The sequence below is a fragment of the Danio aesculapii genome, chromosome 17 (assembly GCF_903798145.1).
Source record: "Danio aesculapii chromosome 17, fDanAes4.1, whole genome shotgun sequence".
NCBI lineage: Eukaryota > Metazoa > Chordata > Actinopteri > Cypriniformes > Danionidae > Danio > Danio aesculapii.
Genome location: NC_079451.1, coordinates 40,370,589 through 40,397,363, shown reverse-complemented (window position 1 = coordinate 40,397,363; position 26,775 = coordinate 40,370,589). Strand labels below are relative to the sequence as shown.

General features: G+C 35.1%; 2 protein-coding genes across 2 annotated transcripts; both read left to right on the top strand.

Moving 5' to 3' along the window:
• The first annotated feature begins 3,293 nt into the window (after window positions 1–3,293).
• il17a/f2 (interleukin 17a/f2) lies at window positions 3,294–6,600 on the top strand. Its single transcript, XM_056477689.1, has 3 exons — window positions 3,294–3,326; window positions 3,533–3,711; window positions 6,378–6,600. Exons 1-3 carry the CDS (start codon window positions 3,294–3,296, stop codon window positions 6,598–6,600), a joined length of 435 nt encoding a protein of 144 aa, XP_056333664.1.
• A 3,560-nt stretch (window positions 6,601–10,160) lies between these two features.
• lrrc57 (leucine rich repeat containing 57) lies at window positions 10,161–25,083 on the top strand. Its single transcript, XM_056477117.1, has 6 exons — window positions 10,161–10,399; window positions 13,063–13,194; window positions 13,294–13,429; window positions 15,195–15,463; window positions 15,755–15,940; window positions 21,159–25,083. Exons 2-6 carry the CDS (start codon window positions 13,111–13,113, stop codon window positions 21,198–21,200), a joined length of 717 nt encoding a protein of 238 aa, XP_056333092.1. The 5' UTR covers window positions 10,161–10,399; window positions 13,063–13,110; the 3' UTR covers window positions 21,201–25,083.
• Window positions 25,084–26,775: the final 1,692 nt, after the last annotated feature.

The window sequence follows — 26,775 nt, the reverse complement described above, 5'->3', positions numbered from 1 at the left end:
ACTTTCTCAATGTGTTAAAAACTAGAAAAAGCATATTTTAAAATAAATACATAAAAATCTAAAAGTACAAATATGAATTTCTGTCTGGTAGAAGTTTACTGACATAAACTGGACTTTTCACTGATATACCAATGACAAGAATTTCCATTTTGATGTCTGCATCTGTTTGTAAATTCAAAAACCCGATTATATACACTGAATGAATATTAAATGCTAGTGATTGTTTTACTATTTCAAAAAAACATTTGTGAATATTAAATGTAAAAAATATTAGTGAAATAATTTTTATTCAGCACAACAAATATTTCATGTGATCTTATTAAAGTGTGCTATATTTTAAAGTTGAATTGCTGGGTTGTTTCAACACAAATCTGGGTAAAATTCAAACAACCTAATCTTTGTTATGCAAAAATTTCTTCTGAGTTATTTTTTTTCCATATTTCACCCACATTTGCACTGAAATAATCAATTTAGAGTGTAAAGCTTGGTGGTTTGACAGGTAGTAAAAATTGACAATGATTTTTTGTAGTTGCACTAATCTTTTAATAGAGTCTTCAAAAGTCATCAAATGTTGCTTTAAATTGGTCTCACATTATCTTTTGGTGTACATTTTGGTATAATAATACTGCCACACTAAATTAGATTTTAGTAGTTGTCTTTTAGTGATTTAAGTCTTGTGTGAGTCAATAAAGCCTTGAAAACAATGAAAACCATTTTCCATTTTGTAATAGGCACTAACCCAACTAACCCACTAACCCAATTGCTAGCATATCTGAAGGACATCACTGGACCCCTGCTGGACCCCCTGCAGTTCGCCTATAGAGCAAACCGGTCTGTGGATGATGCAGTCAACATGGGACTGCATTATACCCTACAACATCTGGACAAACCAGGAAACTACGCAAGGATTCTGTTTTTGGACTTCAGTTCTGCCTTTAACACCATCGTCCCATCACTGCTTGAGTACAAACTGGCCCAGCTCTCTGTTCCTAGCTCTGTCTGTCAATGGATCACCAGCTTTCTGACAGATAGACAACAGCTAGTCAGAATGGGCAAAATCACATCCGACAGCCGCACCATCAGCACTGGTGCCCCCCAGGGATGTGTTCTTTCTCCACTGCTCTTCTCCCTGTACACCAACGACTGCACTGCAAAAGACCCCTCCATCAAACTCATTAAGTTTGCAGACGACACTACTGTTATCGGCCTCATCCAGAACGGTGACGAGTCTGCATACAGACAGGAGGTGGAGCGGCTGGCGTTATGGTGCAGATACAACAACCTGGAGCTGAACACGCTCAAAACAGTGGAGATGATAGTGGACTTCAGGAGAAACCCCCCTGCACTCCCCCCACTCACCATCATGAACAGCACTGTGGCTGCAGTAGAGTCATTCAGGTTCCTGGGCACCACCATCTCTCAGGATCTGAAGTGGGACATTCATATAGACTCTATTGTGAAGAAAGCCCAGCAGAGACTGTACTTCCTTCGTCAGCTGAGGAAGTTCAACCTGCCACAGGAGCTGCTCGTACAGTTCTACTCAGCTGTCATCCAATCTATCCTCTGCACTTCAATCACCGTCTGGTTCGGCTCAGCTGCCAAAACCGACCTCCGTAGACTACAGCGAATAGTCCGGACTGCTGAACGAATCACTGGCACAACCCTTCCTACACTTCAAGAACTGTACTCTTCCAGAGTGAGTAAAAGGGCTCGCAAAATCACTCTGGACGCCTCACACCCAGCACACTACCTGTTCGAACTGTTACCGTCTGGTCGGCGCTTCAGAGCACCAAGCACAAAAACAGCCAGACACAGGAAAAGTTTCTTTCCTCAGGCTGTCTACCTTATGAACAGTTAAATATTCCCCTACTGTGCAATAAATATGTGCAATATTTTCTCATACGCACTTGTACACAGCACCTTATATCAATATACAATGCAATACTCTCTACATTCGCACTTGTACACAGCACCTTATAACCTGTATATTTATAACAATCTGTACATACAACTCAACATCCAGGTTTCTTCGCTAACCGCATCTGTTTAATGTTCATCATTTTTTATTATTATTTTATTTTATTTTTTTGTTTTGTTATTATTTTGTGTTGTCACTTGTCACTTTATGTACACTGGAAGCTTCTGTAGCCAAAACAAATTCCTTGTGTGTGTGAAGCACACTTGGCAATAAAACTGATTCTGATTCTGATTCTACTGGGTTCTAAAATTGCATTAATAGGACTTAATTTAACACAGTGTTTGGATTAGTCCATATTTTACACAGTTTGGGCTTAAACAATCCATCCGGTGTTAAGACCCTGTCTAAAAAAGCCCAAACAACTAGCATTGAGTTAGTCGATTGGAACTCACTCGTACTTTTCCCATTTAAATTAGGCTAGTCTACCTGTTTAAGTAGCTGACATCAAAATGTGGTGTGCAGTCTTGGAAAAAAAATAAATTCTAAAATGAGTCTTAAGTAAATGCAACCAGTAGCAGTTGTTTTTCATAACTCTATGCCACACATTATATCAACACCATGATGAATGAAAAGACTTCACTGAAAAAAAAATGCTGGGTTTCACACCATTCATGTTGTCCCAACACAAATTGATTAAGTTAACTTAACAGATTTAAGTTGATTGATAATAAAACAATTAGGTTGTTCCCCAAAAATCTCAAGAACTGTGTTGTTTCAGCTAATTCAACTCATTTAATGCAACCAGTTGCAGTTGTTTTTGATTACACTATACCACACATCATATCAACACCATGATGAATGAAAATAGCGTGATAGATAAAAAATTACATTCTTCATTCAAGATAATCTTGTAAGATTATTAATCTGCAAGCAATCTAAAAACCCCCTTGAACTCTGCACCATTCATTTAATAATAGTTTCTTAATGATTTTCCATGATGTTCAATCTAATCAGACACGACACATGCAAAGTTTTCCGAAAGGTGATAAAACAAAGACTGCACAAAACCCAAAATCTTGATAACTCACCCCAAAAGCCTGATTTATGAATGATTCATCAATTTTTTTTAGAACGAAATTCGATTAAATTCTGCAACCGTTGCCAGCATGGAGTGATCTTTAATCCGTAGGTCAAATTACTGGCAATGAGTGGCAACATGTAAAAACAGCAAACACATATCAAATGATCTGATGAGAAATCCAGGTCAGAGGTAGGCCTCATTATCTATGTAATCGCGATCAAGCTTTGCATAAATAGATGGGGTACATGAGAATCATTTTCACACTTGAAGAGACAAAAAGAAGACGACTTAAAGATGTTTCTGAACTTCTATAGCGCTAAACACCTGGTGAGATGACCATTCATTCGTAGATATTTTGTTTGTAGCATAATACTGTTAGCTAGCATTATGCTAACACCGTTGCTTCACTAAAGAGTTGTTTTTTCAGGCATACATGTAATGCTTTAAGTCAAGAGGCCTCAACTTCCTTTCTTTTACCAAAATTTGTCTTTAATGGTGAATTTTGTGTTAACAGATAACAATCTTTCTCACAGGTTTTACTAGGCTGTGCACTGGCAAGCCTTACAGTTGTTTCTGCTCTTGCCCAACAAGAGCAGAATCAGCTGTGTGACACTGCTTTGACCATTTCCAATGACTTCCATGGCTTTCAATCTGCAGACGGAGAGGGAAACGGCAGCATCCACAACCGCTCGCTGTCTGCGTGGAACTGGATGTGAGTTGAAAAGTCATCAAAACAATGATGCAATCACCAGATTTACAATTCAAAATCTCTAAAAAGACTTTAATTCATGACATGTATAACTTTGATGACGTAATATGCAGCTGAAGGCAAAATTATTTGGCCTTTATTGGAGCAAAAACATTTTTTTAACAAATTTTTAAACCTAATAACTAATTTAGTGTCATCGCCTTGATGAGAGTACATGATATTGTACTCTGTTATTTTGGCAAATTACTAGTAATCAGCTTATTGTGCAATTTAAATGCTTAACTAGGTTACTTAGGTTAACTATTTAGGCAAATCATTGGTTTCTTCTGTAGCCAATCAAAAAATTATTATTTCTTAAGAATCCAGCAAGCACACAACATACTGTAATATGACGTTGATCTTAAGTTCTATTTAGGTTGCGACGTCAATTGAATTAAATGTAACGTCTAATATGTCTAATTGCTGTCTAATACCAACGTCAGCTGACATCTAATACCTACATCATCTGGTGTTGATATTTGGTTGGTTTTAGGCTCTGGCTTTACTAACTAAAATCCAACATCATTTTAACATCATGATAAGACATCCATATAACGTCAAAGTCTAACATCACTAGATGTTTATCTATGGTTTGTCATAATGTGACGTCCATACAATATTAAAAGACACACAACATCATATTATGAAGTTGATCTATTCGTCACATAATGGCATTAAAATGACGTTGAATTTTAGCTAGGTAATTACACAACATAAAACCAACTAAACATAAGCATCTACTAATGTTTAGACTTTGATGTTGTATGGATGTCATATCATGGCGTTAAAATGATGTTGGATTTTATTTAGTTAATGCCAGAACCTTAAACCATTTGTAGAAAAAGATCCAAAGAAAATCGGCACACTGCCACTTTAGCTCTCAAAAAGTCTTTCATGTCATTCATTGAAAGTGGCAGTGTGCCGATTTTCTTTGGATCTTTTTCTACAAATGTTTGTTTTTGATCGAGCACCTGTCTTTGAGATTTTCTAGATGTGCGCACACTTCTGTTTAGAGCCTTAAACCAACCAAATATCAACGAACAGATGACGTCCGGTGCCAGCTGGGAAGGGCTAATAATGTAAAATATTGTTTTTAAAAGACTTTTTCCAGAAAAGAAACAAGACTTTTTCTAATAGAAGAAAATATTATAGGAAATATTGTAAAATTGTCCTTGCTTCTTTTAAAAGCAATGGGAAATATTGGAAAAAGTATTAAAAAAAAAATGAAAGAGAACTACTACATGTTTGATTTACCATCCTGTTTAAAATGTTTTTTTGTGACAAGCATGTTCAAAGGGGTGGTCCACTACAATATCGTATTTTAAACTTTAGTTGATGTGTAATGTAGCTGTGTGAACATAAACAGCATCTCTGAATGCAAGACGCTCAAAGTTCAACGCAAAGGAAGACTGAAAAATTGAATTTTACATTGAGTTAGCTTAGCATAGCCTACAGCGAACGAAGTTTAAAGACTACAAAAAAAAATACATCCAGGTTAATGCGACAACACGCAACGAAGGGGTGCGGCCAGACGTGCTGTAATGTTATAGCAGAGAAAGCTAAAATGACGCTGCTATTTCCACAGAGCTTCTTCTGTTTTTGTATTTGGGATTCCAAAAGACACGGCACTAAGAGAGAAGTGCTTACAATTTAATTTTAATTAAGTTTCAGAGATTTATTTTAAAAAAAGATATAGCTAGCATTTGACAAAGGACAGCTTCCAGAATCTCTCTCAGTTCAGTGCTGGATTTAGCTAAAAACTCTTCAAAGAAGGAACAGTTCAACCATAAAAGACGAAGCTGTGGATTGTGAGCCACAACCTGTAAGTATTTTTATTTGTTAAAACTGATCTGTTACATGCACAGTTTCTAGCGTTAACGGTATGTTGTAGCGAGGACATAAACAAGGATGTAAACAATGGCAGATGCTGTTTGGCACCGTTAACAATTTAGATACAAATTCATATTTATCCGTCAAACCGCTGTAAACACCCACAATCTTCACCAGAGTCTCTCTATGTGGCCATTTTTGTGCGTTTTACATCTCAAATAACGATATGAGAGCGCTTTATATCACTTACACATACTTATTCCGAATATATGTGAAAGACACTTCTCAGGTTTTATTTTAGAGAACAGGCGTGAGGTTCAGCTGTATCCTCTGTGTCATTTTCTGTCTGATTCAGGCTCAAACTGATAAGGCTAATAGTTAAACTGACTGACAGTATTTACACAACAGAGGCAAAGTGCATGCTTGTAGAGCCGTGACACTTCCAGGTGACGTAGAGCCAATCCGCAAATCACAGCACATTATGTTAGCTGACCAATCAGAGCCTCGTGAGTGCTGGCTTTCGGAGGAATTAGGACATATGATAGTCGTTTTCATGTTATCTGAGTAGCTCTATATAATCAAAGTGAGATATATGAACAAATAACGTGATTTTCTACAAATGAAGCATCACCACACATTGCTTTGCGTCTTATAAACACAACCAAGCCTTAAAAATAAACTCTGGACCACCGCTTTAAAGCTGTGTGATGTCTAAGTGACTCAGCAGGTAAACCAGGTAATGGATAGTTTTGTGGGTTTTGCCATGTTCAAATAACCATCTTGTTTTTTTCTGCTTTCAGACCAACGTTTTCACCACTCAGAATACCACAGGTCATCTTTGAAGCCCAGTGCAGCTCTGAATATTGCTTCTTGCCCACTGGTGTGGATGAACGACTGAACTCTGTGCCAATTTATCAGGACATCCTGGTGCTGAAACAGGACACGGAGCACAAGAAATGCTTCAGGGCAACATATGAGAAAGTAATAGTGGGCTGTACATGTGTACGGGCTAAAACCTCCTGAAATGATTCAAATGAATATGCTTATTTATTTCAATCAACCTGAGACTTTTAACACATTTAAGTTATTTTGTAGATGTTTTGACTTCTTTTATTGTTAATTATTAAATATTTAACATTTATTCAGTTTGAAGACATTTTTTTCAAAAGCCTAAACATGATCTTTCTATTTTGATCAGTAAACACACCGACTATTAATAATAAAGATCTGTCATTGGGCCTTATATCTCTCCAAATTGATGTCCTAAGTGTTAAGAAACACTTTTACCTTAAAGATGTTTGCATTATTTATATAATGTTTGCTGAAAAGACCTTCATTAGAGTCAAATAAAAACCTCTGGATAGACTTTTGCTCTACTGAACTTTCATGAAATGCACAGTTACTGTGTTTATTGTAATTTTAGGCTTTTAAAACTTCTCTAAAATGATTAGCCCTCCTGTGAAATTTTCAATCTGTCATTGGCCCTGTCTGTATCCAAACTGATGTCTTGAGGTAGTAAAAACACTTTTTCCTGAAAGATGTTCGCATTATTTAGTGTTTGGTTTTGCTGAAAAGTCCATTACAGTCAAATAAAAACCTGTAGACCTCTGTTGCATTGAATTTTCAGCTAATGCACTTAGTTACTGAGTATATTATAATTTTAGGGTTTTAAAACTTCTATAAAACCTTTTTATTTAAAAAAAAATTAAATACATTTAGTATGAAGAACATTTTTAACAACAATTTTAAAAAGGGCAAGAAATAACAACTTCAGAAATTGCTACAACGACTTAATGAGTTAATGAGTCAAGACCCTCAAAGTATTAGTTTTCACTGCAAAAAACAAAAACAAAACAATATAAAATAAAAACAAAATCTAATTACAAGAAATAAATGAATGATTTAAGAAGATTCAGATTAGAAACCAGTAAAATTGTTTGCCAGAGCAGTAAGATAATACTAATTTAATTAAGAAAACTTAAAGGCTTTAGTAAAAAAAACAAAACAGTGGTTTTCTTAACTGGTTTGGCCATGGGACCCACATTTTTACATGGTCATCAAGCTGCGACCCAAATTTTTGGGAACTTTAATATAATTTTAGGGATTATAATTAATTTGTATTTATTTGTTAACATACACAAGTAGTAACAGATAAATCAAAAGAAAATCTCCAAGCCTTACAAATAAACAAAATTTTATTGCTGTCATTTAACAAAATGTATCAAATTATAGAAATATTACAAAGTAAAAGCGTCAAATACTGTAAACAGTGGTTAGGGTAAGGAAGATTCAGTTAGCCTACCATGAACAAAATTGAACTGTTAATAAAACATTAACACTGATCCTGTTGAACAGAACAAACCAGCAAATTACAGTAAAATGATTAAAATAATCACAACCATATAATAATATAATAATCACCAGTTATTTGCTCTTCTGCTGTTGTGTGGGCTTTCTTGGCATTTGCTTCAGAGTTAGCTACGCATGTGCGGAGTGCCTATACTTGTTTTGAACATGAAGATGTTAGGCACTTTTGTGATGCCCTCTGCTATTGGAGTCGTCTTTGAAAAGAGTCCCCAAATTTGTCCTTGCAACTGGGATGTTTGGTTTCTAAATGTCGTTTTAATTTAGAAGGTTTCATGCTGTCTCACAGAAAAAAAAAACAGCTTAAACCAGCCTAGGCTGGTTAGCTGGTTTTAGCTGGTCAACCAGGCTGGTTTTAGAGGAGTTTTGGCCACTTCCAGGCTGGTTTCCAGCCATTTCCAGCCTGGTCTTAGCTGGTCAGGCTGGGAGATGACCAGGCAAAACCAGCTATGTCCAGCCTAAGACCAGGCTGGAAATGGTTGAAAACCAGCCTGGAGATGGCCAAAACCCGTCTAAAACCAGCCTGGTTGACCAGCTAAAACCAGCCAACCAGCTTAGGCTGGTTTAAGCTGGTTGTTTCAGTAGGGATATGACACACTGAGGTTTTAAGCCTTTTGTCGTCAATATATGTAAATCCATATTCGGGATCGTGTGCTTCGACATATTTGTTGCTATAATTAAATGAAATTTCACATGGTTGTCGCGCGCGCATTTTAAAATAAATGTCCGGTATAAGCAAAATAAGTTTAACTTTTGTTGTTTTTTTGACCACACACTCCGCGACCCTCTGAAAATGTTCCACCACCAGACCCACCAGTTGAGAAACACTGCCTTTGGGTATACCACACTTGACATTGAAAACCTGCTGTACTAAAGATGTAACCATTGCTCTTTTTTTCTGAAATTGTTCCAATGCCTCACAAGCAAAAAGAGCAAAGCTAGTCATTATAATAAAGTGAATAGCAACATTTGCATCTATGTCAGTAGCCTACATGAATGTGGTCTCTGGCACTTAGTCCTTACAAACATTCACCACATCGTAACCATGGTTTCATAAACAATACAGTTATTGTTACTACAACAAATCATCTTGACATTAATGACATCCAAAAAGAAGGTTACTCAGATATAGGAGTTAATGAAAATGATTTATATTATTTATTAAATTTCCTATTAATTGTATTTTATTAACGTCCACCCCTACCCCAACCCTAAACCCAACCGTCACTCTAACATTAAAACAGTAGCCTAGTTGTACCGAGTATTATTTGTTATCTATTAAATTACCCATTAAATTGTATTTTTTAACATCTACCCCTACCCTAACCCTATCACAGTAATGTAAAAATATTAATTATTGTTATACAGTGTCATAAAAAATGCTGATACAGTGTTTAGCATATATAAGTACACCCCTCACAAATCTATATTTAAATTCATGTTTTTTTAACCAGAAATAGTGTTTCCCAGTGATGGGTTGCAGCTGGAGCATCCGCTGCGTAATAACATATGCTGGATAAGTTGGTGGTTCATTCCGCTGTGGCGACCCCTGATTAATAAAGGGACTGACATGAAAAGAAAATGAATGAATGAATGAATGAATGAGCTTTACAATATTATATTTGTGCATATACATTAGATTAGTCAGTACTGAAGCCAAATCTGGAGCTTATCTAACAAAATAACTTATGATAATGGTCCAAAAACTAGTACACCCAAATGTATGTGTAATAGAAAAATATTAAATACAAATTTAAAAGAGGAAAAATCAAGAGAAACAAAAAATTGACAAATTTAGTTGACATTTTGTTGTTTGTAATTTTTTTTTTTTTGCAATATTTTGCTTGAATTTAATTGTATTATCTTTCTATTTCTAAATATGTTTGGTGACTAAAATATTATTTTAATAAATCTGTTTTGGTTAAATGCACCAAAATACATTGCCGATATTCACTGAGAAATGGCTGAAAATGTTCTTTTTAAAATGGGGTGTACTCAATTATGCTTAGCCGGAAATGAATGAATGAATCACATAATAAGTTTGTACGAAATTTATGGATTTTTTTACAGTGTGTGACACATTTGTAAACTTAAAAACGCTGAGATCCTTTCACGGCCAAGCCACTATGTGGCGACATACAGAATCTGAAACGGAGAATGCGTTATCTGTTGCCGCCAGGCGCCAGCTAGCGGACAGGAGGAGAATTAACACAGAGAGGCTTCAATCAACTGTATCCACATAAACAAACGCCCTCCTTGGGGATGGACAAAGTTCCGTAGATCAACATTTAATAATCATCAACTTAGGTCACCACTCAATAATATTGTATGTTTTACTATATATTTTTTTATTAAAACGTTTAGTAGAGGTTATATTGCTCTGTAGCCAACGGGATTCTTTGAAGTTTTCCTGTCAAACTGTGGACTTATAGATAGCCAGTCGAGCTAACTGGCTAAGGTAAGTATGATTCTGAAGTGATAAAGCTGTATTACGCTCATTATTTTACAGCGTTCGATTGCTGTTTTCAGTTTCGTTGTTGCCATTTAGACTTTGTGCTGAAAGATTGTCTATCACTGCTGTAAAAAGCTGTCATTTGAAACGTGTTTTGGCTGAGAGATTACGTTATTGCCATCCGGGTTTCATCATTTTCCATTATTTCATATTACCAACTACTGTTATAGAAGCTGAAAATGGACTATTGAGGTGAAGTTGGCTTTATATTCTCACATTCGTTCATTTAACGGTTGTTTACTTCACTAATTTGAATCTTGGGTCTGAAATCACATTTAAATGACTTCAAAACAACATTAGCACTATTTAATTGACCGTGGTCAATGTTGTACTTCAGTAGTCATTTGCTGCTTTTATGATTTCCCTATTTAAAATGTGCAAAGAATACTTTTCCGAAATTATATTATTAAGGAGTCCGAATGTGCAAATATAAATCCAACTTTACCTCAATGCAGAGTTGCTGAATCGTTTCCGAATGAATGAGTCCATACGTAAATCTAATACTACAACTTTGGCGTTTGTATTTATATGTTTAATAATTCTGTTTTTTAATAACAAGTCGTCTACATATGTAATAGTCCACGTCCATGTTTATTAAAAAATCATAATTCACTTGAGAATCTAAATACAATAACTGGACTGAGATAAAGGGGTATTGCACAAAAGTAAGATAAGGGATTAAGCTGGGATTTCGAGGCTATCCTTGCTGAATTTAGCCTTGACTCGGTTGCATGAAAGCAGGCTAAATTAAGTTACTATGGAGATTTATTTACACTCCAGAGCAGGCTAACAACCAGGCTAAAATGAATGCTAGTGATTTTTTATGTTAGTTTCGTTGTCAATGCTACAAGAAATGAATGTGTTTTACAGCTACTCCATGCTTTTGGCTATTTACGTATATTTCCAACTACAGTTGCAATCAGAATTATTAGCCCCCCTTAAAAATTTTTTTTTTTTCTTTTCCTGATTATTTTCCAAATGATTTTTAACAGAGCACGGACATTTTCACAGTATTTCTGATAATACTTTGTCATCTGGAGAAAGTCTTATTTGTTATCTTATTAGTCTTATTATTATTATTATTATTATTATTATTATTATTATTATTATTACTTAATATAAAGCCTACTGTAAATTACAACCATTAAACATTTATATGATTTATATATGAGATTAGAATACGTGTTAGGTAAGTGGTTTTATGTTTTAGCATAACATATGGAATATTCTTAATAATATTTGTAAAGGAAACTTTGGCCCTGTGTGTGCCATTTACATATATTTCAGTGAATATAGAAAACGAGTGCATGGTTTTTACCATAACTAATATTGTTTTTTTTTTTTTTTTTAATGCTTGTGCATGTAAAACAATATAATTTTATACAAAAAAATTGTGGGCATTTTCTCTAAATAAGTTGTTACTCCACCCTGTTTAAAGCGTAATTCTGAAGGTTTTACGTATATTTTTATTATTAAATTATTATTGTAGACTTAAGTGACAGCTATGTTTTGTTTATTCTTGGTAAATGTTATAGGATTTGTGAATGGATATATTTGAAAATTAATTAAGAAAAATCTAACAAAAATTATTATTATTGTATTGTTAAATGTAATAAATTTTAATCATTTTGATTGGGTAAGTGAAAATCTTTTCTAACTGGTATATGTAAAAAAAATCCTTAGCATTTAGCCCTGTATAAGTCTAAGATTTCATTCATAATGATCATAAAAATGTCTTAAAGTCTTAAATTTATCTTGGTAAAACCTGCAGAAACCCTGTATATACAGTTGAAGTCAGAATTATTAGCCTCCCCTGAATTATTAGCCCCCTTGTTTATTTTTTTTCCCCAATTTCTGTTTAATAAAAAGATTTTTCTTTCAACACATTTCTAAACATAATAGTTTTAATAACTCATCTCTAATAACTGATTTATTTTATCTTTGTCATGATGACAGTAAATAATATTTGACTAGATATTTTTCAAGACGCTTCTATACAGCTTAAAGTGACATTTAAAGGCTTAACGAGATAATTAGGTTAACAAGGCAGGTTAGGGTGATTAGGCAAATTATTGTATAATGATGGTTTGTTCTGTAGACTATCAAAAAAATTAGGGCTAATAATTTTGTCATCAAAATGCTGTTTAAAAAATTTTAAACTGCTTTTATTTTAGCCGAAATAAAACAAATAAGACTTTCTCCAGAAGAAAAAATATTATCAGACATACTGTGAAAATTTCCTTGCTCTGTTAAACATCATTTGGGAAATATTTAAAAAAGGGAAAAAAAAGAATTCAAAGGGGGGCTAATAATTCTGACTTCATCTGTATTTTTTGACAGTTTTTGCATCTTACACTGTGATTATTAAATAGAATAAGCCTTTAAGAATCTTATTTTGCTATATAAACATTTTAATGATGTCTTCTGGAAACTCAGGGTAAAAATATATGATTGTCTTTATGTGTAAAATAAAATTGAACCGCACATGGTCTAATTTATGATTTTAAAACTACATTACAGTTTTATTACCTTGATTGTTTCAACCCATTTCCATTTTCAACGCATGTACAATTGATTTTTTTATTGTATGCTTGTATGTTTTGCTTTAGATTTGTTGATATCGAATTCATCAGATCTGCAGCATCCATATCCTGTAAATGGGGAACAGTGCGCTCAAAGCTCATTTGGAAACATCTCAGAAGACTGGAGTCTTTCAGCTGACCGGAAAGGGTTTGACAGAGGTACTAATAGGCTTGTGGTAATCATATTCAGCACTCAGATGCACTTAACAGCGACGTCCTTGTGGATTATAGACAGCACACTCATGTTTGTTTATGTAGTTCCCAGAGGACCTGCAGAAACTCACAGCAAACCTGCGGACAGTCGATCTGTCCAACAACAAGATCGAGGTGCTTCCAGCATTCATAGGAAGCTTCCAGCATCTCAAGAGTTTTACCATAAGTAGCAATAAACTGAGTAAGTCTTGACTTGAATAGCGAAACATAAGCATAACGAACATAAACCAAACATTCTTCTTTTTTATTTTAATTAATTGGAAGTGTTGTTTGCAGTCACAACATGATTTTTTTTTTTTGTATAATAACTCCATGTGAAATTAGTAATTAACTACTGAATATTGACTATTTTGACTGACCCATTTTGGGTAGGTGATGACTTTAAAGTTTTATTGGAAATTCTTAATATCTGTTTATCTGAATGAATTGTTAATACATATATTGGTATAAAAATAGGATTATAGAATATAACAATAAAAGTAACCAAAATGAAAATTATGAAATTTAAAACTACAAATATGTTAACAAGTGATTCCCTCCCTGCTGAACTAAAGAATGTTATATTTTCTGAATAACCTGTTTTATTGCTAAATTATTTTTTTTTGTTAACATTTAAAGTATTCATATACACTGACCGGCCACTTTATTAGGTACACCTGTCCATCTGCTCGTTAACGCAAATTTCTAATCAACCAATCACATGGCAGAAACTCAATGCATTTAGGCATGTAGACATGGTCGAGACGATCTGCTGCAGTTTAAACCGAGCATCAGAATGGGGAAGAAAGGTGATTTAAGTGACTTTGAATGTGGCATGGTTGTTGGTGCCAGACGGGCTGGTCTGAGTATTTTAGAAACTGCTGATCTACTGGGATTTTCACGCACAACCATCTCTAGGGTTTACAGAGAATGGTGAGTGGCAGTTCTGTGGGCGCAAATGCCTTGTTGATGCCAGAGGTCAGAGGAGAATGGCCAGACTGGTTCAAGCTGATTAAAAGGCAACAGTAACTCAAATAAGCACTTGTTATGCAGAAACTAAGCCTACAATTCACACAGGCTCACCAAAATCAGACAATAGAAGACTGGAAAAACGTTGCCTGGTCTAATGAGTCTCGATTTATGCTGTGACATTCGGATGGTAGGGTCAGAATTATAAATATAAACAATATGAAAGCATGGATCCATCCTGCCATGTATCAATGATTCAGGCTGGTGGTGGTGTAATTGTGTGGGGGATATTTTCTCGGCACACTTTGGGCCCATTAGTACCAATTGAGCATCATGTCAATGCCACAGCATACCTGAGTATTGTTGCTGACCATGTCCATCCCTTTATGACCACAGTGGACCCATCTTCTGATGGTTATCCAGCAGGATAACGCGCCATGTCATAAAGCGCGAATCATCTCAGACTGGTTATTGAACATGACAATGAGTTCACTGTACTCAAATGGCCTCCACAGTCAGCAGATCTCAATCCAGTAGAGCACTTTTGGGATGTGGTGGAACAGGAGATTCACATCATGGATGTGCAGCTGACAAATCTGCAGCAACTGCATGATGCTATTATGTCAATATGGAGCAAAATCTCTGAGGAATATTTCCAGTACCTTGTTAATTCTATGCCATGAAGGATTAAGGCAGTTCTGAAGGCAAAAGGTGGTTCAACCCGGTACTAGTAAGGTGTACCTAATAAAGTGGCCGGTGAGTGTAAATATAAATATATATAGGGTAAATATTTCTCATTTTCATTTAACTGTACTAAAATAAAAAACTGAAATAAAAACTATTATAACTAAAATTGTACAAATTGTATAAACATATTTTTGGGGTAAAATAGAAAATTACAAAAAAAGAACAAAACTACAACAGTGTTTAAATGCCATTAAATAACAATAAACCCATGTGCACATCATAAATGTTTGATTTTTTTTTTATGAATATAGCCAGTCTACCAAATGACATTGGCAAGCTCAAGAAGCTGGAAACCCTTATTTTAAATGGAAACCAGCTAAAACAGCTTCCTTCTTCAATCGGTCAGCTCAAGTCCTTGCGCACCCTGAGCCTGTCCGGCAACCAGTTCAAAGAGTTTCCCGGTGGCCTTGGCACCCTTCGCCAGCTTGATGTTCTGGATCTTTCCAAAAATCAGATCCAGATGGTTCCTGCAGAGGTGGCTGAACTGCAAGCCATTGAAATCAACCTCAATCAGAATCAGGTGAGATTTCATTCATTGTGTTATGGAAACTTTATGGCTTTTCACACTTAAAATTGTTAACCCTGGGTCATCTTAAACCCTGGATGAACGAAATCCTGTTATCTGTAATCACATTAGCACTGCTCGTACTATACATCAGAGATAAAGTAAATCCAAGAGGTTGTTATCGCAGAATAAATTACAGGTATGAAACGGAGCAGAACGATGAGAACCTAGGATTAAGCTCAGTGCGAAAAACCGTATTGAGCAGTGTCAGAGTGACAGTTTTGTGTTGTGTTCATTCTGTTTCAGATTTCAAGCGTGACTCAAGAGGTGTCTCGCACACCCAGACTGAAGGTCTTGCGGCTAGAGGAGAACTGTCTGGAGCTCTCCTCTATCCCCATCTCCATCCTCACAGACTCCCAGGTGTCCCTGCTGTCTGTCGAGGGCAATTTGTTTGAGGTCAAAAAGATGCGTGACCTGGAAGGATATGATAAAGTAAGTTTATTAACATTTATGGTTCTATGAAGAACCTTTAAAGGTCCCCTGAAGAGCTTGTAGTACATAACATTATCCAGTGTCGACATAATTTCAACTGAAACAGAAGATTTTAAGAGCCCTCTCATTTTTTGTTTAAATCACTGCTCTCTCAATCAATTGAGCTCAGAAAAACTGCATCTGACAGCCCAATATCTGCAGTCTAATATCTGTGCAGTTCAACTGTCCTAATCACTTTAAAATGTAGTATTCAAATTGGTCAGATTGGGTTTTGTGGTCTGTGCAGCTGTCATATATATTTTTTGGTCTCTGTTGTCATGTTTCTGAACCAGAGCAGACAGTTTGTTTTTTTATTTATTAAAAGCAGATTATTATTTATTAAAAGCTGTATTTATATTTTTTTTGCAGCAGCATTTTGCAAAAAACACATCTGTGAACCACAAATTAACAGAAGTCATATATTTACACTGATATACTGAATCATTTATACTCTGTATAGTGCACTATTTAACTTAAGCATCTATTTATAGTAGGGGTGGGGCTTCCTGTTCTAGATAGCATTTGATTGGACAGAAAATGATGAGAAGATACAGACAATAAGGAGAAAGCTGAGAGCAGAGTGAAGTCATCAGAATTGTTAATCCATATTGGTGGAAGTAAGATATGAAGTAAGTATATCAATTGAGTAGAGTTGTGCGATTTGGGGAAAATTGACATTTTCTTGACAGATATTGCGATTTCTATTTGATTTGTGATTTAATTTTGTAGTCAAGCTTTAGCTCAATAATCTGTATTGTAGCTTCTTACTGCTAAAATGCAGTGAGTGGAACTGAAAGGATATCAACTCTGAAATTGTACTTTGCTTGCTACTAGATTGTCACTGGCAATACTTTTAGTTGACTTTTTAGCAAGACGCTCCTCATATAGCCGCCTGTGGTGCTTTTTTTAGGTGCTGATTGTTGTATTTCCTTAAGCTGTGGCAACAATTTTGCGACAGCTCTTACAAATGACCTGGTTTTGTTCGGTGTCTGTGACTTTGAAACTTAGATATTCCCATATTACCGGCGTCCTGTTTTTCTTTTATATTCGTCTATTAATGCATCTGAAGCGGCAAATGCCTTGTTCTAAATCTTGTTTGCACTTTCCTGTTTGTTTGTATTTTATTGTGGAAGTTCTGCATTGTTTGATTGCGCAATTTTGATTGGGCAGAACGAAAGTGTGCTCACTCAATTGGCTAGTAAGACTATCACACACAGACGGCAGTCAAGCATTTGCTCTGGATGGGTGAAATTAATTAATATAGATTTCATATCGCAGCCTCTTTTATTTTAGCTAATCACAATGTTTCATATCGCGATTCGATTAAGAATAATTGCACAGTCCTACAAATGAATATATATTATGAATGAGAATTTCACTATTGTTTTACCCTAGTAACCTCAAGACTAAAATAATCATAATCAAAACCAAAAAACTTGATTTGATGTGAATGTTAACGTCCATGGAACCTTTCAGTTCCACAAAAGATCCTTTAGAGGAGAAATCTCTTTACGACGCTTTTCACTGCATGGTACGGACCAGTTTAGTACGGTTCACTTTTTGGGGGCTTTTCCATTGCATTCTGTACCTAATACTGTACCTGGTACGCTTTTAGAACCACCTTGGTTGAATTTCCAAAAACGTTGTATCATTACCAAAATACGACGTATATACACACTGCATCTGTGAGAATCGTCACTACCAGCGTTAAAGAAATTGTGACACGAGACATCAAACCCACTTTATTTAAATATTCAGCTGCAGCCACTGCTTGTTGGTTCACACGACTAAACGAATTGAAAGACACTTGAATTGGCAGCATTTTGGTTAGTAGAAGAGGTCCAGGTGTTCCTTGTTTGTAGTCGAGCAGATGAGATGACCTGGAATGAAAATGTTTTTCAGGACGTCATGGCAGTAGAGGTGGCGCAACTATAGCGATAATCCCACCCACTTTAAGCAGTACTAAACTGCAGTGGAAATACAAACTGAGCTGAGCAAAACTGAACCAAACTGTACTATACCGAGCAGTGGAAAAGTGGATTTAGAAATGTGACACTGAGGGAAAAAAAAGAGTTCCTTTTTTTGTATAATGTGTTTATTACGTTTATTATTACTCTAAACTTAATTAATAATCATTAAAAAAATTATCAAACACCAATTCACATTCCTCAAAGCTTCTTCAATTTCTCAAAAGTTCAAGAACACCTCCCAGATGCCACAAAATTACATATCTGAGCTTTTCAAGAGCTGTTATTGATATGGTTCTTTTTAAGAACTGTTGACAGAAATTTCCTTTGGGGCACCAAAATAGTTCATCAGTGGTAACACTGAAAATCAGCCTTTTGAAACTTGCATTTTTATAGCTTTTAGGTCATGTCACACTGAGCTGAAAAAATAGAGGTGATGAAAGCCAGTGGTGTTGTTTCTTAGATCAGCTGAATCTGGGCCAAAAAAAACTGCACTTAGACACAACACATAGACTACAGCCAACTACTGACTCACTTCTAGATCTCCTGTCTTTAATAGGCAGGCAGGTATCAAATATTTCTGTCATACAAAAAGAGAAACCAGTAAAATTGGACTGCATATATACAAACTGTAAATAAAGCAACAATTGTTTTCCATTAACATTTTTTTTTCCAAAATTATCAACGGATAAGAATATCAACTTAAATAAGATGATCATATATATGTTGCTTTTATTCGTGTGCACTATTTGATGCATCACAGCCCTCAAATACTATGACTTTTGTAAGAAGACATAACTTACACATTTAGTCAGCTTCTTTTATGTTTTCCTATTTATGTCTAAACCTCTTTAAATAGCAGAAGCTTTTCCAGGAGAGAGAATACCACTGTTTAAATATGAAACAAAACTGGATCTGTGCTGAAAAAAAGTATTTATGTTTGAAACAAAGTCAAATCCCACACAGTCTAACTCACTCTGAGGTTACATTTATTTGATCAAAATATTCACTATTTAAGGGAATTGTTGTCTTTTTATTATCATTTACAATTAATTATTATTATTTCTGTGATTGTAAAGCTGATGGTAACGTTGTCACATGATCTATTATTCAGATCTTGTGATTATTACTAACATCCTACCAACTGAATAATAAGGATTTCTATTATTATTAAAACTGCATATATTTTGGTGAAAAATATTTGTTGAGCTTTCTCTGATGAATAAATAAAACAATTAAATAATCTTCTGTTACTCTATAAATGTCTTTAATTTTAAATCAATGTAATGCATCAAATAAAAGTAAATAAAAGTACATATTAATGCAAAATGTTTGAATAGCAGAAAAAAATGTGTAATAATAATTATATAATATAATAGCATTGTATAATACTGATATATATATAATTTAATTATAATTAGGTATATAATAGCATTGTATAATAATAGAATGTTTATTTAAAAACATATAAAAAAAAATTCTTAATCCTAAATTTATTCATTTTCTTTTTGGCTTAGTCCCTTTATTAATCAGGGGTCACAACAGCGGAATAAACCGCCAACTTATCCAGCATATGTTTTACGCAGCGGATGCCCTTCCAGCTGCAACCCATCACTGGGAAACACACATACACTACGGCCAACTTGGCTTACTCAATTCACCTATAGCGCATGTCTAAAACCGGAGCACACACAGAAATGCCAACTGATCCAGCTGAGGCTCGAACAAGCGACCTTCTTTCTGTGAGGCAATCATGCTACCCACTGTGTCACCGTGTTGCCTAGTCCTAAATTGATCTAAATTATTTACTGTATATCTTGATGAGCTGAGATTTCCCTCAGAAGCATTTTTGATTAATAAATGACTTGCATTCTCAAAATATTGTCAACCTTTTCTATTTAGGAGTCTTAAACACAGAGTTTCCGCAGGGTCTTAAAGTATTAATAGTTGATAAATCAATTATGAGAAAATGAAGGCCCTTAAGAGGTTTTAAGAAGTCTTAATCACATTTTTACAAGGTCTTAAATTAAATTCTGGGTGATGTCATGTAATTTGCAACACACAGGGGAAGGTAATGTGATGCTCTCGACATGTAGTGAAACCATAGAGTCAACAGATGGCAAAATGGGAAAAAGGTTGCGTACTCCTGTTGGAGAAAGACGAGTTTAAACAGTGGCTAAAGCCTGTCGCTGAAAACAACCGCGTAATTTATTCTTTCAAGCTTTGTTTCTTCTGAGCTTATGTGAGTTCTGTTGCATGGTTGTGCTTTATTGATTTATTTAACTACAACTGTTTATTAACAACTGTTTAAGTTAAAGGTTTGAAATGGATTAGAACTTGAAGTGGTAATGAGGTCTTAAAATATTCTGAGAACGTCTTTAAAAAGGTATTGAAATTACCTTTAGGATTCCTGCATATACCCTGAATAATAATATTTGTTTACATATAGCGCCTTTAAAATGTAATTCTCAAAGTGCTTTACACTTAAAAAATATAAGGAGAAAAAAAAAACAGTTATGCAGAGGATAAAAATGATACATGTAAAAAAGAAAACAAGGCGACGCAGTTTTATTGTAAATATAAAACCAATAAAGAATACACAAACACCTCACAAGTAGGCAAGTCAAAAAAAAAGTGAGTCTTCGGGGATACTTTACATTCTTTCTGCATGCCTAATATTACAGGGGAGTGAGTTCCAGACATTTGGAGCAATAGAAAAAAAAGACGATCACCCATAGATTTTTTTTAATCCGTGTTTCCCAACCCTGTTCCTGAAGACACACCAACATTTCACATTTTCGGCCTCTCCCTAATCAAACACACCCGAATCAACTCATCAGAACATTAGATCAGGTCAGAACTAGATTAAGTCAGATAAGGGAGACATCCAAAATATGTACTGTTGGTGTGCCTCCAGGAACAGAGTTGGGAAACACTGTTTTTTATGACAATCTATTATATATACATATATATACATTGTATAAGCGCTATACAAATAAAGGTGAATTGAATTGAATTGAATATATATATATAAATTATATATATATATATATATATATATATATATATATATATATATATATATATATATATATATATATATATATATATATATATATTCAGAGGATATTCAGTGCACACAAAAGTTATTTTATTACTCACTTTATTGAATCGTAGTCATATAAAAACTCTTTTCTCTCTGTTTTCCTCAGTATATGGAGCGTTTCACTGCAACCAAGAAGAAATTTGCGTGAGCAGTCGTCGGATTCCTGCTTCTGTCCTCCTCGCTGGGCTTTACAGTAGAGCGATTACAGCTTCCACTGCTATATAAACGTCCAGACGGTGGGAAAAAATGGTCAGGCCTGCTTCACAACTCGACAGAAAGACTCAGGTGCTGTTACAGAGAACACTGTATGAATTACTGTACACACCCACAGAACATCACTCTATCATTTGCAAAGATCTTATAAAGCCAAATATAGCTTTACCAGGACATTCACACTGGAGAATGAACACGATAACACCACGTCAAGAAGGTCTGGTCTTCACAGAGAGGCGAGTTTAACAATGTATGCCATTGCCAAGCATTTATTAATCAGTTTATTTGATGGCTTTTGACTTTATAACAATTAAACAGACTTTTTTAATGTTTGGTTTTCACCTATTTCTCAGAAACTGAACAGTATTTTTGATTTAAATGCAATCTCAAAACTTCCGTTAAAGAACATTTACTGTGATATTTATGAAGTAGCCATTTTTCTTATGACAACAGAGGCTGCATATGAGTCTTACTTTTGATTATTGGTAATCAAATAAATGCTGGTGGATATTTATGTTTTATTTTTTTCATTCAACGTTTAAATGCGGCATATTTGTTTTTTTGCATGCACGTTTTCTTTCAGAAACACAATTTAGTGAAGGATTATGTTTTTCCCACAGATGTCATCTATTAACGTACTTGAATGTCACTCGTGATCGTCTGTTTTAAAAAAAAAAGTGCTTCTCTCTGCGAGTGATTATATATACATATGCAAGTTATTGGAAATATTTTTATATATTTATATATATATAACACTTTACTTGAAGGTTCATTAGACTGTCATTAACTCTTTATAATCAATGTGAATGAGATGATATGCATGCAGTGCTTCCCACACATAGACTTTACTTGGGTGGGCTGCCCAGGTATATTAACGGCCGCCCAAGTATATTTGGTGGTGACACATGAATAATACTATTATTATTATTCTTTTACATTTTTTGTATCCACCCAAGAAAGCCAAACATTCGCGATTGATTAACCAGTGGAAAATCTTCTCTCACAGGTTTCCTACTGTTGGTTCTCTGTACGCAAGAACTGTCAACACTCACACAGACAATCTCACATGCTTTACAAACCCACAGAGATACACCTTTTGCGGCAAAATGCATCTGGTCGTAGTTTCTGAATCTCCTAAAATGTTTGGGATTCAGCTTTTGCTTTCACTTTCTAAAGTTGCTGATATTTGTATGCGTTTTTGCATTAACTTTTCGCACCTGACTGCGCGTGCACAGCCGTGAGAGAAACATTAAAAGATTAACTATTTAATAAACGACTCAAATAAACTACTATATACTTGGAGAGAGCAAAATGACCTATATACTGGCTGCAAATGTTTGTACACCATTAGAAATGCTTAATCAACTAATTTGCCTTATTTAAATAATCTACACTTTTTATTCTTGTAATTATTATAATTTTTAGCAATAATGCCTATTTTTATTCCTTTTTTTCTGTTATTTATTCCTCATTTGCTGAATATTTTATTCATTTGATGATGTTAAGGCCCAAGCTGATTTTTTTACATTCATTTTTATTTCTCTTTGCTATTTGGGCTTATTGGAACCTAATTAGAATAAAAACCTCAGGATCATCTTTTGATATGATGTCCATATATGTGGACTCGTGGTCCGAATTTCCATAAAACACTTTTTCCTGGCTGTTTTTTAATGCATTAATAACACATACATATTTTTTGAACATGTTTTGACTATCAGAGAGTAAAAACATTTTCTTTCCCATTTTGGACAGTTAAAAATGTTTGGGACATTCATATATTGCAGAACAGTTGCAGGATGACACTGTATGTCTGTAACAAAATATAAAACATTCAAAGTATTTTAAATAGATACTTAAGAGCTAAAATGTGCTGTCCATGTTTGTGGCCACTAAGCCCTAGGACTGGGATGTCAAACTCAATTCCTGGAGGGCCGAAGCCCTGCACAGTTTAGTTCCAACGCTTAAACACATCTGATCAAACTAATTAAGTCTTTCAGTCTTGTTTGAAACCTACAGGTGAAGCTGCGGTCACACTGGGCTTTGTTTGTGCGAAATTCTGTCGTACGGCGCTGCGAAAAGGAGCGGAATTAAACAAGATGATTAGACATTAAAAAAAGCGAGCGATTGCTCCATGTTTTAAATTTCTGTCCAGAGAGGTGCTGTTTTGATCCTCGATTGGTCTCACGCTGTCAAGTGATGGAATTTCGCAGGTCAGAGTTCACCAAGCTTGAACTTTGCACCGCAGCGAACTGCGAAAATTAACGCATGACCTTGCGTTTCCGGTCTGACGCATTCGCGTGCGTATGAATGGGAGGAAAAGCCCAGTGTGACCGCAGCTTAAGTGTGTTGAAGCAGGGCTGGAACTAAACGGTGCAGGGCTGCAGCCCTCCAGGAATTGAGTTTGACATCCCTGCCATAGAAGGTTAATGTATTACATACTTAATAAATATCTAAAATGCTTTGACAGTACTGTACAAAATGTCATGACAATAAAGCAGCTTTAGAGAGAGCAGCCTTTACCTGTCAGTGGGTGCACATGGCTCCTAAATAGCATAAAAGTAAGAGAAGTGGATTTCTTTTATTTCAGCAGCCTTTTTTAAATAACTCTAACCCATTGAAAAGGTGTATAACCCTGTCATAATAAACAAAAATACTCTTAAAAATCACATTTTATTTTGTTTGTCGCAATTGGTTGACCATTTATGTGCTGTGGGTAAAGAGTGTGTTTCAATCCGGCTACCACCTCAAATATATTTTAACCGGTGGGAAGCACTGGCATCTGTCATTAAGCGTCATTTATGACATTTTAAATTACCAAGACAACAACACTTGTCATAAATCTGTCATAAACATGATCATCATGAAGTCATTATAAATGTCATAAAACTTATAACGTCATTGATTATTTTTTGACCTCAACTACTGTGGTACAAGGTGAATTTGTCATTATAATGAATGATATTGTTAAAAATGATTTGATAATGACACTTCTAATAAGACATTTTAATGACAAATACATCATACACTCTTACATTCTCACACACACATTATACATACACTACGGCCTATAGCGCATGTCTTTGGACTTTGGGGGAAACTGGAGCACCCGGCGAAAACCTACAAGAACACGGAGAGAACATGAAACCTCCTCACAGAAATGCCAACTGGTCCAGCCAGGACTCAAACTAGTGACCTTCTTGCTGTGAGGCGACAGTGCTAACCACTGAGCCACCATTTGAAAGAGTAATGACACTTCTGATGAGACATTTTAATGACAAATATAAATTGTTCCACTTCTAATGTGATCGGAAAAATATTCATGACAATTATAATGGCCTCATAACAATCATGTTTATGACAGATTTATGACCAGTTATGTTGTCTTGGTAATGTCAAGTGTCATGACAAAAATGAAGACAGGCTGTGATGATTTTATTTATGTCAAGTTGTCTAAACAAACAATATCATCTTTGCATTTAAAATAAAAAAGTAAGCAAATGACACTCAATAACAGTTGTCATGAGCATGCATACACGTTATAAAGGTCTTATGAACACCCCTTCAAGTAAAGTGTTAGCTATTATTTCACTGTCAGCATTATGAGTCGTATAACACACAGTCATGAATGGCTTTCGCTCTAATTCAGCATTTGTACAATACATGTCTCTGCTTTTTAATGTACTGCATCGCCTAAATTATTTTTATGCTACAGCGTTTAGCAGCTAAATAACATTTGAATTGTATTAACATCATGCAATTATCAGGCAAACTGTACCTGAATGTTTCCCTCAGGATGAATAAATACGTCTAGCTATCAACCTACAGTGTTTATACTTGTTATTACTGACATGATTAGATTCAACTTTATTGTCATTACACATGTACAAGTACAAGGTTTAGGTCACACCAGCAGTGCAATAGCAGCAAGTGCAGGATAGAGGTATAAGTTATAAAGTGCAGTTATAGAAAAACTATGGTAATATTTACAGATGGATGTACTATGAACAAGACTAACAACTATGAACAAGGTTAACAACAAGCCAAAAACGATAGTAGTTGTGGTTTATGATAGTTTTGGGTTAGTACAACAGACAACTGATTTTAAGGTTGTTGCTAAAACATCATTTCTCAATTTCATTTAGTGTATTTGACCTAAAACTAAACCATCATAAATGTACTATACTCTCACCGGCCCATTTATTAGGTACACCAACTGCTCGTTAACGCAAATTTCTGATCAGCCAATCACATGGCAGCAACTCAATGCATTTAGGCATGTAGACAAGACATGTAGGCATCTCTAAACTCACAACATGTCCAACCTTGAGGCGGATGGGCTACAGCAGAAGACCACACCGGATGCCACTCGTTAGCTAAAAGCATTACGAACGCGCTCAATAAAGATGACAGAGACCCACTAGATCATGTCATTCGCCAGTTTGAAAACTTTATACTACAGTTCTGAATGAAAAACTGTATTATCTAGCACGTTTTCAGTTATGTAGCAAGCAAAACTTGTCATAATGTGCAATATTTCATGCATGCAAGGATCACTGGTCTCACTCTCTCACGCACTTTGTCCTAAAGCAACTACTGTATGCTTAGTGGTTGGCCGGCAGCGTGCAGGAATTACTAAGTCATACTTACAAGCTATTTCAGACCGAATATTCATAGTAGAATGGTAAACAATATAGGGAGCGCATCACAGGTTGTCATTGTTCAAAAATAAACCAACATGTATAAAAAAAAACCAAGTTGACCTCAGTATAGCAGGCTAGGCGGAATAGCGCTATTTACTGACGTTTTGTTGTTAAACTAAATAAAAATCGACATTATTGCTGCTGTAAAAAGCCTTATGAAACTGAAAATAGTCACATCAGTCTTTCCCTGGAAGATTTCAGTGACTGAACACTTTCGTGCACATAACCCATTCGTAAAACAACACAATCTACATCAGCTTCGCCTGACTAATAGTTTTAAAACAGAACATTACCTGTTTAAAAGAAATACTTCAGCCAAGGTGTCTTCATTCCTCCAGCGTGCAAAACTAACTCCAATACTGATTCAGCATTTTAAAAAGTTTTGATTTGCCATTTGTTTTTCACCACCATCACTCGTGTCCACATGAATGCTCAGTTGTACAAACCTACATTTGTTGACAGACAGTTTGGGCTACTGATCAGAATTATGGAAATTGTCGGCCAGACAAACTTTATTTGGATATTAAATATTTATTTTTTTAGTCTTATGCCTTACCCAGAATATAAAAATACATATAAACACATTTAGATCATTTACTTTAATCAGTACTATTGGAATGTGAGGAGACTATCAACCAGCACAACAAAACATGTTTCTGAAGACAATCACCTACTGCACCTTTAAGTGGATTATATCAGTGGACTAATGTGTGGAATTGTAATCGAGGGTTCAGGGAGCGATTTTTCTATCTATTTTTTGTGTTTCTGATTAGACATATACTGAATTTAGTCAACAAAGACAACAAAACA

Excerpts from the sequence above, each read along its gene's own strand:
- il17a/f2 (XM_056477689.1), top strand. The coding sequence starts at position 3,294 with ATGTTTCTGAACTTCTATAGCGCTAAACACCTG. Across the intron at positions 3,327-3,532 it reads TCTATAGCGCTAAACACCTG|GTTTTACTAGGCTGTGCACT; the intron begins GTGAGATGACCA and ends TCTTTCTCACAG. Across the intron at positions 3,712-6,377 it reads CTGTCTGCGTGGAACTGGAT|ACCAACGTTTTCACCACTCA; the intron begins GTGAGTTGAAAA and ends TTCTGCTTTCAG.
- lrrc57 (XM_056477117.1), top strand. The coding sequence starts at position 13,111 with ATGGGGAACAGTGCGCTCAAAGCTCATTTGGAAACATCTCAGAAGACT. Across the intron at positions 13,195-13,293 it reads CCGGAAAGGGTTTGACAGAG|TTCCCAGAGGACCTGCAGAA; the intron begins GTACTAATAGGC and ends TTGTTTATGTAG. Across the intron at positions 15,464-15,754 it reads TCAACCTCAATCAGAATCAG|ATTTCAAGCGTGACTCAAGA; the intron begins GTGAGATTTCAT and ends ATTCTGTTTCAG.